Source organism: Parasteatoda tepidariorum, chromosome 2 (genome assembly GCF_982258835.1).
Source record: "Parasteatoda tepidariorum strain Cologne lab strain chromosome 2, Ptep-v5.0, whole genome shotgun sequence".
NCBI lineage: Eukaryota > Metazoa > Arthropoda > Arachnida > Araneae > Theridiidae > Parasteatoda > Parasteatoda tepidariorum.
In genome coordinates, this window is record NC_141756.1 from 13,006,723 (window position 1) to 13,021,729 (window position 15,007).

The following is a 15,007-nucleotide window of genomic DNA, read 5'->3' on the forward strand; positions in this document are numbered from 1 at the left end:
AACTCTATGGTATACAAATTTTTTGTATCGTTTTAAAGAATTTAGTTTCATATGGTAAAAACAAAATTAAATTTTTTTTAATAAATGGTATATTAAAAGTTGTAACTGCACTATTAATTATCATATTTAAGGTCACCCCCGTTAATCGTTAAGATTGAAAACCTAGTTTGTGAAAGTCTGTTCATTGAATCTTAAGTTATTTATGGTGTTCTTTTTTTATATTTCCTATGCTGTACATTAAATAGATTTATTTTGACTTTAAAAGGAATTAATATGTTTCTTAAATTTTAAATCTTTGAAGCAGCTATCTGGTGAAACAATATTTTTTTGATTTTAACATGAATATTTTCATATTAATCAATTGAAGTTTCTTACATTAATTATCTATGGTTTGTAATTATTTGAAAGTTACACATTTGCTATATTGTTACACATTTGTTACAAGTTACAAATTTGCTAGTTACACATTTGCTATTTATACATTTGTTATTTTTCTCAATTTTTTTCAATTATATGAGTTCAAAAATAATTAAGGGAACAAAATTATGTAAAATATTGCACACTTTTAGTTTTTATATATTTTTTTCCAATTCTTCTTATTTATTCCATTTTTCTTTTAGCATTAACCAATAGCATTCTCTTATCAATTTTGAAAAAGTGTTCAGGAAGTCTTAGGAAACTAGATCTCTCCACTGCCTCCCACACACTGGACTACAAAGCTGTGGAAATTATAGGTATAATGAGAAGACTAATTAACCAAACTTTTACATTTTTATGGGTGGTCATGCAGTTTCTTTGCTATTTTGTCTTTGTTAACTTTCTGTAACGATCTTCTTCAACCTTGATTACTTTTTAACTTGAGTTAACTTTCCACATTTTGTTTAAAAAGCTGATATTTTCATAACTTTGCAATGTCAAATACACTCCTGGAAAGTCACAAAATTCAGTATTGAATAAAATTTTTCATGAAACGTCGTGATTTTAACTATTCATTAAAAAAAATTATGGAAAGTCATGGATTTAAGTTGTTGAAAAGTCTAATTTTTAAAATAGAATTTACCCCCACCCCCAATTTCCTGGTGTTCCGAATATCCGAATTTGTAACAAAATACCCACAGTCATATTTTATTAAAATATAAAATGTTCTTATCGTGTTCTTTAAAAATTAGGTTCTTTCAAAAAATGAAAGAAATAATGGCATTTCTAGAGCAAATTATCTTATGAAACTTATGTGATTTCAGAATTTTTGTTATTATTTATTATTTTTTCTTTTATCAATTAATTAATTCTAGCTGAAGCAAGCCAGTCATTGGCAAATTCTGTTTATTCCGTAATGAGAACAGTAAAATCAGGAGTATTTGTTTCTTTTCCGATGAACAAGAAAAGTATTTTTAGAATAGAATTCTGCAGAAAAAAATTTTTTTTGCTCAGCTATTATTTTTCAGCTATTTTATTGCTTCAACTCTTTCTTTACTCTGTTCTTTAAATTTAAAATCTATTAAAATGAAGATGCAGAGTATAACAGTTTTGATTATACCTATCATTTCAATTAATGTTATTATAATGCTTTTTAAAATTTATTGTTGTGTTTTTGTCGGGAGAAAATAGTAACTTCGTTAAGTCATGAAAAGTTCTTGGAATTAGTCATGAATTTGAAAATCTAAAATGTAGCAGAAGATACCCTGTAAATATTAGTTCAACATAGCATTATAAAATCTTAACCCTGACATAACAATATTTAACACTTTTCATTATTATAAAACTACTAGGGGGCTAAGCCCCTGTTTGCTGATGCTCACCAACCCCAATGATTGCTTCACAATTATTGCTGTTTCTTGACATAAAACAGTTGAAATGTATGTTCTAAAAAGAACACTTGGGCCTTCAATTCCCAAGTCCAAATACTATTAAGGTGTATAAGTGAACATAAATAATTTTTCTAAGTGATCATTTTTTGAAATAACATTTAAAATTAAAAGTTATAACAAATTTAGTGAATTCACAACTGTAATTTAATATTTATGCTTACCTAATGGACGGATGTATTTTAAATACAATTTTTGCATTCATCACTTTGGAAGCTGAAAGTTAAGTTTTAAATCATTTACTGAATCTCTTTAACCATGATTAATAAGAGTACATTAATGTAATTTGGACTAAAAATAATAATTGTAAAACGGTTAGTAAGATCAGACACCAATTTAAATAACTTTATCTTAAAATGTAATGTAGAATTACATTATTCTAATAATAATAAAAACAATCCCCTAAACTCTTAATTTAGAAATTAAATAAAATCAAAAACGTAATAATAACAGTACAGGTAATTTTATCCTTTAAATTAGGGAAGCAAAAATATTTTTAGGAAGACAATAACGTCAATTTTATGCTATAAAAGTGTATTGACATCAATGGAAAACTATGATGCTATCTTTAGATTTTTACATATTGTAAGATAACTTGATAAACTTATCTTAGCAACCAATTCTATTGAATTTTTCCACTTTAACCTTGCTCTGTTATTGTGGTGTTTGTATATTTTGAAATATTTCCTAAAAAAGGAAAAAATTTGTAAAAAAATAAATCTGGTTTTACTTAAATTATTACTTGCTTGAAAACTTGACCCAAATATTTAGGTTTTCCATACTGAAATCTAATACAATTCAATCAAGAAATTGTATCTTAGTTTGGGAAATTTATCGGCATTTTTATTTTTCAAGTTTTTTATTTAAAATTTTTTTTATTGTTGCCAAATTATAAAATAAAAAAATACACACTTTTTGAGAATAATTTGCATGCTTAGTTAGTTAATTTGCAAAGTTAGTTTTGAGTTAAATGAGTTCTATTTCTGATAATTATTGTGCAAATCAAATAGTTTTAGTGATCTTTTGGTGAGATCATCTCAGTCATATAAATTGAATTATTCAAACAAAATTTATTCAGAGTGTAATTTATTTTCATACGTGTGTTGTGAATATACAGCTCATTAAAATCTGTTTGATCAATACTTGAAGTGGTTGTCTGTTAAACATATAACATGTTGGTTTGTTTATTACTTTGTTAAACGAATTTATGCAATTTTGAAATGTATATCAATATATATATATATATATATATGTATGTATAAAACTTTCTTTTTTCCGTAGCTCAATGCTGCCCGAACCTAGAGCAAATAAATTTATCAGGAGTTAAAGTCACAAATGTTTCTTTGCAACAATTGGCAATAAAGTGTCCAAAATTAAAGGTAAAAATATAGTAAAATTTTTATTAAGCTTCTCTGTGTTTTAACTTTTAGTTTGAATATTTTTTTTTATTTAATTAGCAGAATTTAAATTTCTTTATAAAAAAATTTAAAGAAGAAAAGCTACTTTCTCTTTCAATCACTTTGCTAAAAATTATGATTCTTTAATAAAGTAAAATTGAAAAGTTTAATTATTGTTCACAACTGTATAATGATTAAGTAATAATTTATGGAAGTAACATTAAGATTCAAATGATAAAGCATGAAGTAGTGCAGACTTTTAACATCTTGTAACACATATGAAATTTGTCAGGAAAGGCTTGCAACTTTGAATGTACCTGTATTTTGTGGATTGCGTAGCTTTATGTTGCATTGCTAAATATTTGTTTATTTTTTAGCAAGTTCTTTTACAAAGGTGTTTCGAAGTAGGAGAGAAAGGGTAAGATACTAATAATTTATTTAAAAAACAATTGTGCTGTTTTTTGAAACCATTAAAACTAATTTTATAAAAAAATTTCTAGTATCTGGTGGCTGTTGCATTTATGTAAAAAATTAGAATTCATAGATTTGACGGGTAATACAAGAATAACTGGCCAGGTAAAGTTCATTTTGATAACATCATTTATTAAGAATTTTTCCTTCTATTTTAATTGTTAGTGCTCTAAATTATAGTTTCCAGCTTTAAAATGGTTAGGACACACTAATGGCATAAAGAATAAGATTCTTTTTTGTGAATTTTTTTCCTTCAAGACCATCAAATAAATCAAACATTATACAACTGGTGAATACATAACATTTAATAAGGAACCTTTTTATGAAAAAAAAAACCTTTTTTTCCGAAATCTTAGCTCATTGTGAGTTTAAAATGTTTGTGTTTAATAGTCTTATAAATCATTATTTGAAATAGTTTACTTTACTTAATGATATACTAAATTATCTACCTAGCTAAACAAAATTTGTAAATGAACTTTCATCTTGAAAATTAAGATCGTTTAAGGATTTTCAGGTTTCTTACTATTTCTTAGTATGCAAAACAACAACCATCTTTCTATCTTATGAAGTAAAGTATTTAATATTATAAATTTTAACTTTTTAAACACTAAAATGTTTTTTGAGTTTTTCCAAAATAACTTGTTACTTATTCAAAATCAGTAAATAACTTTTGATAATGAGAAAAGTAAGATTATAATAGTTTTATTATTTATCACAGTAATTTATATAATTTCCATCAAATATCATATTCAGCTGCAATCATGCTAAAGAATGTTAAATAAGTATGCCTTGCTGTTTAGTTTAACATATTTTTGGTACTTTAATATTAATATCACCAAAAAGTAAAGAAAAAGTACTGAACTCAAATAAGTATGCAATTAGAGTGTAAACACTATCTGTGGAAAAGGCCATGTTTATTATAAAATCTATTGATATTACAGAGTAATAAATGTGACAAAAATTGAGACATAGTTCATAAAAAAGTTATAATGGTTAAGTTAATATGGATACCCAACTAATAATCAAGGGCATCCACAGAAATTGTTTCAACCAAGAATCAATATAGGTTGTTGGGGAGTGAAACCAAGAAAATAAATATTTATTAAAACAGTTCAAAAGTCAGATAAAATTTCTTATTTTATTAAAGTAATTTTGTTGTCAAAAATTTTCACAAATTTAGTAGTTTAATTTATGTTACTAAACTAACAATATTTAATAACATTTAAATTTTAAAACATAGAAAAATTAATAAATATCATGCTTTATTTTAATTTTTTGCATGAAATGTGTTATAAGTACAGAAAAGCCCTGTAAGTTTAAGTGTTTGTGATTTTTTTTTATTAAATAATGTTTTTCTTGTTATATTTTTCAGTGGGTGAAAAAAGTTACTTTTAGCTTTAAATTTAAAATTAAGACTTTTGCATCAAGTTTGATGTAAAAATAGATTCAATGTGACATGCAAGATGAATTTTAACTTATTGGATTTCCAGGTGGGTGCAACTGCACACTCTTAAACTCCCTTGTGGGCTGGTTTTCACAGATATTTAGATAAATTCATTTGAAAATATGTTTTATATGAACAATAAAAATATTATAGTTTCATTATAATAATTAATAATTTTTTTGTTAATTGAGATAATCCATAAAGAAAATGCTTTTGTGAAACATATGGACAGAAAAGTTTTAATTATGTAGAATGTATTATTTTTATGCTTCAAATCATAGCTTTTTGCAATTATCACTAGTGATGAACTCTTTCTCTAAAGAAAATTCTAACTAAAAAAAAAACTATTCAAAGAACTTTCCTTGCCATTCTTCTTTAGCAGTCTTGGTGACTATGGTTACGAGGTATAACTATTTCAAGTAGGGGAGTTCGGTCGATATTTAAGGCCAGTGTTGGCTTCAGTTTGAGACAGAAAGGGAATCAGGATTAAGAATAGTTCTCCTCTTTAAAATGCACTGTTTCTTGTTTCCACAGCATAGACTAACCATACAAAATCCACAATTTGAGTGAAACTTACAGTGAAAATATATATTTCCAATTTTACTTAAAAGAATTACCTGCACTTTAAAAGGTTTTAAAGTCTTTTGGAGCAGGCCTCTAAAAGTGTACCCAGAATTATTTCTATTTACTGCAACCACTCAGTGTTTTCAAAATAATTATTTTTTAACATTAACCTTATTAAATATAATTATATTTATTATATTATTAAATATAATATAATTATTTTTATTGAAATTGCTTCCATATTTTTAGTGTTTTCACATGGCTGGTTCTTGCCTTTCTACATGTGTGCTAAATAAGTGTTCAAGGGTAAATATCTCATATTTTTCAATGTTTAAAGCGTTGTGTCATTTGTATTCCTATTTAGTGTTCTAAGGAATAAATGAAAATCATACTTTATTTTTAAACACATGTAAATTATAATAAATTTTTGTTTATATTTAAAGTATTTGTTTTTTTATTTTGACAATAGAATTGACTCACTTTTATTTGATTTTTATTAAAAAAAAGTATTATTATACTGATTTCATTTCATTTTATACCTGCAATGTATTTTTATTTTTCTGTAGTTCAGTCCCATTGGGTTCACAAAATTAGCAACTAGATGCCGAAACCTTACAACATTGTACCTGAATGATTGTTTTCTCCTATCTGATAGAGCTCTGGAATTATTATGCCAGGTATGAATTTTATTTTTATTATTTCTCTTTTTGAAATTCTTAAAAATCTTGCAGAATAATTATACTATTTTTTTTAAAGCAAATTTATTAATTAATATTTATTATGTTAAATGAACCTCTCTTAAGTTTAAAATATTCTTGTTAATCTTTTATCATCAAGATATTTTTGTTAATGTTGTTTTTTTAAATTATTTTTTAGAGCTTAAAAAACTTGAAAACATTGTATGTGGGCGGACTTTTTCCTGATTGTAAGTGTGACAAGTTTTTTTTAAATTGTGATTTTATTCATGGTGAATATAGATTCTCATTAGTGTAATTTGTTAATTATATGTAATTAAAGTGTTACTGAAATAAAAAAAACTATATTTTTATTGTGTACATGCATATTTAGTTTAATTTTAATACCTTCTACCTCTATACATTCTACATTCATGTCTTCATTTGTTAATACTTATTGATATGATTTTTTTCTCTATTTTCTAATTCAGTGGTTCTCATTTTTTTTCTGACTACAGAAACTAAAAGGATTAACCTTTCTTTGACAAAACACTAATTTTAAAAATATAGGCATGTAATTTTTTTTTACATGCCTATATTTTTCATTTTTTTTTTCAATATATTATCAGAAAGGAAATATATTTTTTAGACAACGCTTTTTTCCATTGACATTTTGCTAGAATGATTTTATATATGTATATATTTATTATTTTCATAAAGGGATAAAAATAATTGATCTTTTTGCATATATTTAGCTGACATATGAATTTTTTTATGTGTAAAATTTAGAAAGCTATTGAGGCGTGTACTTTAATTTCCGCTCTCTCAAATATTGAACTTGGGGTGACCACCTTTTGAATACAAGGCAATCACTAATAGCTGATTTGGAATAATAGATCAAGAATTCAAATAATTCAGCTATACATTGATGCTCAATGACATCTATTGTAATCTTGGTTTGCTATGATTTCCTGGTGCATTGTATCATTTAACCATATATGTGAATTACTTTCTTGTTACACAGAAGTAAAATTGATCCTGAATTGACACATTTATGAAGAACTTAGTTTCTATTTAATGTAAAAAATATATAATTTAGAATAATTAATTTAGTATTAATTTATGTAAAAAATATATAATTAATTTAGAATTATATAATTTTCAAAAAACTTTTTTACATTTTTCTTTTTAGTAACATCAAGTGGTTTGCATCACATTGGAAGATTATCTAGTCTTGTATGTATAAGATTTATATATCCAGCAATAATAATTAATAATAATGTCTCACAAAATTTAAACTCCATATTGTTTTGAATTTCATTAACTTGTTTTTAACCTTCATTCAAAATCTTTTCTACTCCATTGGATTCTGAAGAGGATACTAGTATTTTTGTTATTGAAAGCCTGCAAATTGTATGTTTAACTGAATTCAGAATAGATAGTTAAAAAATGACTATGCATAATTTCATTTTGGTTTCAATAGGATAAAATATTTAAAATGTGCTTTAGGTTTTTTTTTTGTATTTCATATGTATTTTTATTCCTTTTTGCTGGAATTTTTTCTCCTCTAAAAAAATGCTATTTTTTTTTAACTTTTGAAGTTTTAGTAAGTGTTTAGTTTTATGTTTATGTTTGTTTTAGTTTTATGTCCGTTTTAATTAAAAATGTTGTTTAGGCGTGTTAGGGGATTTCACTTACATTCTTACTTGTATATTGTATTAAATTAGGGGTGCACAACCTTTTTGAGTGAAGGGCCACTTGCACAGCAGGTTGGCTAACGAAGGGCCGCATCTGTATTTAGACATGTTAATGACAAATGTAGCAATGTTTATTTAAACATTAGCGCTCCATTTTTTTTTATCAATTAACTTAGCAATATCAATAACTTAGTAGTGTTCCATTATTAGAATTCATTCAAAAATAAAAAAACTTATACTTTTTTCTTTTAAAAAAAAAAAACTTGCTATTTTTATCATACGAACTGTAGATTTATCAAAATAAATAAACATTGAAGAAAAGAAATGTTTTTTTTTTTATCATATCATGCAATACGAAAATTCATTTTAGAGTTAAATTCTAATAAATTAAAAAAAAACTGCAATGCCCACAGAATGAAAGTAGGAAAAAGTCTAGTCATATTTACGTATTATAAATTCAAATTAAATATTTCAATTGAAAAAAATTTATAGGTTTTAAATAAAAGCCTAAAATAAAAACAAAACTGTGATAGTTCAAAATAAAAATCAATGCTTATTTTGTAATGTACTTTATTATTTTATTTTATTAATTATTAGATTTTTTTATATCGTAAACATTTTCCTTTTTTTATCGAAAAAGATCACTTAAGCAACAAAAAATTGAAATCTAAACTACAACCAGTGAGCAGTTTAAAAATTCACGTTTTCCGCTATTTTATGAATTTCTCAAGTTGAAATAACATTGCATTTAAATTAGGGAGGGATGTAACGAGTATTTGGCCATTCTGTGAAAAATTCAATTGGTTGAATGATCAGTCAAATATTCCGCAGAATATTTTTTAGAAATGTATTTTTCTAAGTTTTTTTTATTTTTGAATTTTTATAGATATTATTTTTTTTTCTAAATTATAATCAGACAAGTCAATTTTGTCATTTTTTCAATACTTTGAGAATTGAGAAGGATTATTTCCCATTTTTTGCTGCTTTTATTATAACCCAGCATTTTAACAGAACGTCTCATACTATTAATTTATTATCACTCTTTCCCTGTACTGTAATATAAATAACCAGTAACATAGAAAAGTGTGATTTTCAGTATTAAAGTTTTGTTTCAGGAACTAGGAAAAATTCGTTTTTTCTGTTTCTCTTTTTTTAGGCATTTTTATTATGACTCAGCATTTTTTTTAAAAATAAAGTTACTAATAAAGTTTATTTTATAGCAATTTTTTTTCTTCTAAAATTATGGCAATCAGAAAAATTTAAATTGAGATTTTCGGCATAAGTTTTTCATTTTAAAAATTAAGAATGTTTTTTCTATCTTTTTTATTTTCTTTAAATAAAAAAAAAATTTTTTTTAGACATTTTCATTATAACGCAGTAATTTGTAATAGCATTTCTGATGACTTAATTCTTTTTTCTTGGCTTTTTCTGGTAATTGAAAAACTGAGATGTTCAGCTTTAAAAATTGTTTTCAAAAACGTTCTTGACTGACGTTCGTCTTGATTGACAAAAACGTTCTTTTTAGAGTTAATTTATGAATACGTTTTTCCAGGAAATATTATTCTGAGCATTAAAATTTTAGTTTCAGTGTTTAGTAGCAGTAAAGGATTTTGCTATTTGGCCCCAAGTGTACGGCGTACAGTCGATTTCTTCTTCTTTTTTTTTTTTGCCGAATATTTTGTTTTTGACCAAATCACAATTCATTACCACATTCGACCAAATCATATTCGTTGCGGAAATAAAAACAAAGGAAAAATAACTAGGATTTATGATAAAACTGTACCGAAATACCGTATCAAAAAGTGATTATTTAATTGCGCGATTAACGATCACGTGTCATAATAACGGGATCGTCAAAATCATGTGGAAAAGTATAGAAATAATTGGAACTCAGCATGAATAAAGTGTGTCAAATGCATGATTTAAAATTTGCATGTCGTAATAGAATAGTTGGAATTTTTTATAATACGTGGGAACGCATAGCAATAACTGCCGAAAAAAATTTTTGAAAAAAAAGAAAGAATTGCAAAAAAAAAAAGATAAAAAATCACTTAGTTTTAAGATGAAATCGTCACAAATAAAGTGCACGAAAAGTGATTATTTAAATTTGCGATCTGAAACTCGCGTCGTAATAAAAATTCGGTATTTTCGATATCACATAGAAAAGCGGAAATAACTGTTTAAAAAAAATCATTTATATTTTCTATAAAATCAGCTTAAAGAAAGCGCGGTAAACGTACATTTACTAAAGAATCTGTTAAAATTGATTGTGTCAAAACGTGATGACTTAAAAGTGCGATTAAAAATTGCCATTTAAAAAAAAAATTATTGTGTTTAGAAGCTCTCGCGGGCCGCACTTCAGTAGTTGAAGGGCCGCATTTGGCCTGCGGGCCGCAGGTTGTGCACCCCTATATTAAATGGTTAATTGAGAGATCATTCACTTTATTACTTTTGTACAAAAGAGTGTAATGTCATATTCATAGTGTTTTAATTTTATATTAAACAGTACTATAAATTCTTTTTATATTTTGATATCAAATTAATAAGAGTTGTACATTGCTTCATCATTGAAATTGCTCATGAAACTGTTATAACTTTCTGATTTAACAAAATAACTCAGAAATTAAAAATTATATATTTTATTTTTCTGTTGCAAAATTTGCTTTTATTATATTTAAGTAGAGGAAATTTTAGTTTTTTTAAGTTTTTGGTTTGTTCTTTTTTTTTAAAAGTAGTCTGGTATATGCATACTGTATAAAAAATGTCCCGCATTTTTTTTTTTTTCCTCCAAAATGTTGCCCTGATTTTTTCTTTGTCCCATTCCAACGTTAGCGCTGGGTTTAATTAGGTTTGAATTTTTTAAAATTTGATTTTATTCAGACCGAATAGATTCTCAAAACAATTAATTATATAGGGAAGCGTTAAAGTAGCAATGCAGTTAAAGCACCTTGTACGCCGTTTTTTCTGACAAAATTTTTTTTTGTTTTTTCTTGCACTATTGTTGCTAATTTATCTCTAAAACTTTGTAAAACTTTGTAAAAGCAAACCTGATTTATTATTTTATCTACAGAGAAGTCATGAGTAAAAATTCTCATATATTCTTGTCATAGGTACTAAAGCTTTCTTTGATGTGTTGTTATTTTAAAGCTTAATTCAGTATTTTAACATTTAGTTTGTTAGCAATTATTTGTTGTGTGGTTTCTTTAAATATGCAAATTATTTATAGGAAAACTTATCATTGTCTCATAATCATAACGTAGATGATGAAGTAATCTATGCAATTAGCAGAGGCTGTAAAAAATTAAGGTAATGTCACACTATTATTTTTGATATTTATTTTTGCATTATTATTTTTTTATTACTAACCCTATTTCATTTTCAGGTACCTGGATATTTCAGGTTGTGCAGAAATAAGTGATTATTCTTTGAGTTCTCTATCATCAAGTTATAGTCTAAGAACATTTTACATGAGTTATTTAGATCGGGTATGTGCTAAATTTGTTGCAGAAAATTTGGTATTTAATTCCATTGTTTTTAAAATGTTGATTGAATTGGGGGAGGAAAAGAAAAACTAGGTTAAAATTAAAGTAATATATTTAAAAACTTTTTGTTGTAGATGTTTCGGCAGCATTTTTTTAATAAATATGCATTAAATTTAGTGTTTTATTTTATACAGTGAAACCTCTCCAAAGCCATTACTCTCTGTTCCACAGTAAAATGGTCGTTAATGGAGGTGGGTCGTTCTTGGGGTTTACCTCCATTTACTTCCAAATGTTATCGAAGGTACATGACTTTTCGTGTAAGATTTTAATTTTAGTCAGTGTCATTTTCTTGCTTCAAAAATGCCACTTGCGTTGGTGTCATTAAAACCGGATTCGTGAATAAAATTTCGCGTCATCGAAAATCATCCCTACTGATATCATTGTTTAAAAAAATTTGATGAAAATACCGGTTGTCGCCCAAGCACCGAATTTGAGCATCATCGGGCACAGTCAGTACTTGGGAGGGTGACCACCTGGGAACACTGCATGCCGTTGGCATACCTTTTGAGCCGTGGTGGTTCCGGGGATAGAGTGTCCACCTTCCAATGTGGGGAATCGGGTTCAAATCCCAGCAAAGGCTGGTCGATTCGAATTCCGAACCCGGCTCTCACCGAACACAGTGCTGATGTAGAATATCGTCAGTGGTAGAACGGATCATCGGTTGAAGTCCCCCTGCTGTTAAGCTAACCGTGGTTGGTTTCGGTGGTTTTCCTGTCCATGTAACGCAAATGCAAGTTGGTTCAATCAAAAAGTGCTCCTGGAAGGCAAATTTCCCCCAATACCTGATGCCAGAGTTCCCTTGTCTTCTGGATTGGGTCCATAATTACAAGGCAGCGGATCTGAACATTGGCAATCGTGAACCCGAAATTGGGTCGGCTGTTCAACAACGGTTATAAAATGAAATTATGCATAATTGAGCAATTTTAAATTAATAAACAATTATGTTTTTAATTTAAGTTTGCATTTAATTTTATATCAGGAAAATTCAGTTAGTTTTAAAAAATGAAAAGAAGTTTTGTTTTACATAACTTTTTTTTCTAATTTGATTTTCAACTCTAAAAATAAAGCACTCTGACTGCAATATGAGTTTGCAGACCTTTTTCAGAGATCTTTAAAAAGAGCTCTCTAAATAAGTGCCTCACATATATTTTGCATACATTTTAATCTATTAATTTGTTTTGTCAATATTTTTTGTTTCGATATTTTTTCGTGTTTCCTTATTTGACCTTTTCCTCATATGGTGGAGAGGTCTGCCCGATCGCTGGCAGACGTTTTGATTTTCTCTCTTAAAGGTTTTCATGTATACAAAGTCTATGGAAGAAATAGCGTGTTTTCCAAAAGTGGTCGTAAATGTAGTCTTTCCTAGAGGTTTTGCTATATTTATTATTGTTTTGCCCATACTAGTTTTTAAATAGAATTTTTTTAATTTTATTATTTTGTTAATTTTTTTAATTTTTGGAATAATTCTTACAGAGAGATATAGAAAACTTATTAGTGACTTTTGTGAATTATTTTTCTTATTTTTTAAACTTCAGAATTGTTTAATACATTATTGAATGTTTAGTTTATGACTTATTTATTAAGTATAATTGCAAAATCATTGTTCCAATTGTAATACTTTTTTTGACTAAAATATTTTTAATGTTTTATTTTTAAGTTATGTTTAAAAAGACAATGATGTTTAAATATTAAATTTTAAAAATTGTTTCCTTATAAATGCATTAAGAACATTATTAATGTTTTACATGTTTCATATGGTTTGGAATTTTTATATTTTAACAAAAATTTAGATGCATAATGTATTAAATTAATGTATTGTTTTTTTCCTTCTTTTTAATAATATTTTTTGAATCTTGAAAAAAGTTGGGTACCAATTGTTTCAAATACCTGTTGTCCCTAATAGCATGCTAAGTTAAATTGAATAATTTGTTCGAAAAAAATGCAGACTTCTCCTTGATATGTTTATAATTCTGCTTTGTTGGAAGACTAATCGTGATTAAAAATGTTTCACATTTTAGTAAATGCCTATATTTCTATTTCTTAGATTACTGATGAGGGGTTATCATCAATTGCTAAACAAGGAATGTTAGAAAAAATCCAGTTGAGAGGTTGTCCTAATATTGGAGACCAAGGTAATAATCATTTAAAAAAAAAAAAATGCATTATTTAAAAGCGTGACCTTCTTATAGCTTCATATTTTTTGATTCAAAAAATTAAATTTTATAAGTTTTTTTTTAAAATTTCTAAACAGCAAGCTGAAGTTTGTTTAGATTAATTCAATCTTATAAATTATATATTTATTTATTATATTCAAATGAATTCTGTTTTCTTAGGAGATTTACGGATTGCTACAAATCTCAAATTTAATTTAACACTTTTTTATGAAATGCTGAACAAAATACAAAATGTATTGTTTTATTTTTAAGTCACATCATGAAATGTGATTGCTTTTTTTTAAATATTATTAAAATTATTTTCTAATTACTTTTGTTAAAGAAAAAAAAAGAGTTTATTCAACAGTCAATCATTCAGGGAACTATCTTTAGGTTTGAATTCCTTTTTTTTGTAACTTTGTTGTTATAAAAAAAAATTGATTTGTCTTGCAATTTCGCTAAATTAGTAACAAAATTACAAACCCCAATTCCCTGATTAAGAGGGCAAAAGAGAGGGAATTCTTCTCTTTTAAATTCTGGTTTGAACCCCAGCTATTATTTTTAATTTATATATTATATAGAGACCTGCACTGACTATAGTGCTTACTTGAATTATTTGTAGTGGTAGATTGATTATGGGTCTCTCATTATTAACAATATACTGGTATATATTCCTATCCTTGACATAAAAATGCAAGCTAGTTTCATTTTTATTAATATTCCCATTGTATATATTCCTATCTGCGACATTAAAATGCAAGCTAGTTTCATTACTATCAATATATCCGTGGTATATATTCCTATCCGTGACATAAAATTGCAAGCTTATTTCATTATTATCAATATACCCATGGTATATATTCCTATCCGTGACATAAAAATGCATGCTAGTTTCATAGAAATTTTCATCACAAAGTGCCCAATTCTTAAGTCAGGAGTTCTTTTATTTTCTGATTTAGGTCAAAAATTATTGCTTCAAATCCACTTATTCATTAACTATAAATGGAACAAAAAGTACATATAAAGTTACGTATTTAGTTTTAAACAATGAAAAATTTCAGCTGAAAATTTTCAGTGGAAGAGTGAAGGAAAATTTTCAGTTAAGATTGATTGCAAATTTTTCGTTGAAGACTGACTTTACATTTTCAATTGAAGATTGGTTTTACTTATTCAGCCAAGGATAGATTGAAAATTGATAAA

General features: G+C 26.3%; 1 protein-coding gene across 1 annotated transcript in view; it reads left to right on the forward strand.

Annotated features, from left to right (window-relative positions):
- Nucleotides 1-15,007, forward strand: part of LOC107445637 (putative RNA-binding protein EEED8.10) — a 33,966-nt gene that overhangs the window by 12,223 nt on the left and 6,736 nt on the right. Inside the window, exons 8-18 of the mRNA XM_087156880.1 lie at nt 621-734; nt 3,147-3,244; nt 3,640-3,680; nt 3,763-3,838; nt 5,991-6,047; nt 6,308-6,418; nt 6,618-6,666; nt 7,608-7,651; nt 11,339-11,418; nt 11,495-11,597; nt 13,699-13,786. Coding sequence (XP_087013006.1) covers nt 621-734; nt 3,147-3,244; nt 3,640-3,680; nt 3,763-3,838; nt 5,991-6,047; nt 6,308-6,418; nt 6,618-6,666; nt 7,608-7,651; nt 11,339-11,418; nt 11,495-11,597; nt 13,699-13,786 — 861 coding nt within the window. The remainder of the gene's footprint in view (nt 1-620; nt 735-3,146; nt 3,245-3,639; nt 3,681-3,762; nt 3,839-5,990; nt 6,048-6,307; nt 6,419-6,617; nt 6,667-7,607; nt 7,652-11,338; nt 11,419-11,494; nt 11,598-13,698; nt 13,787-15,007) is intronic.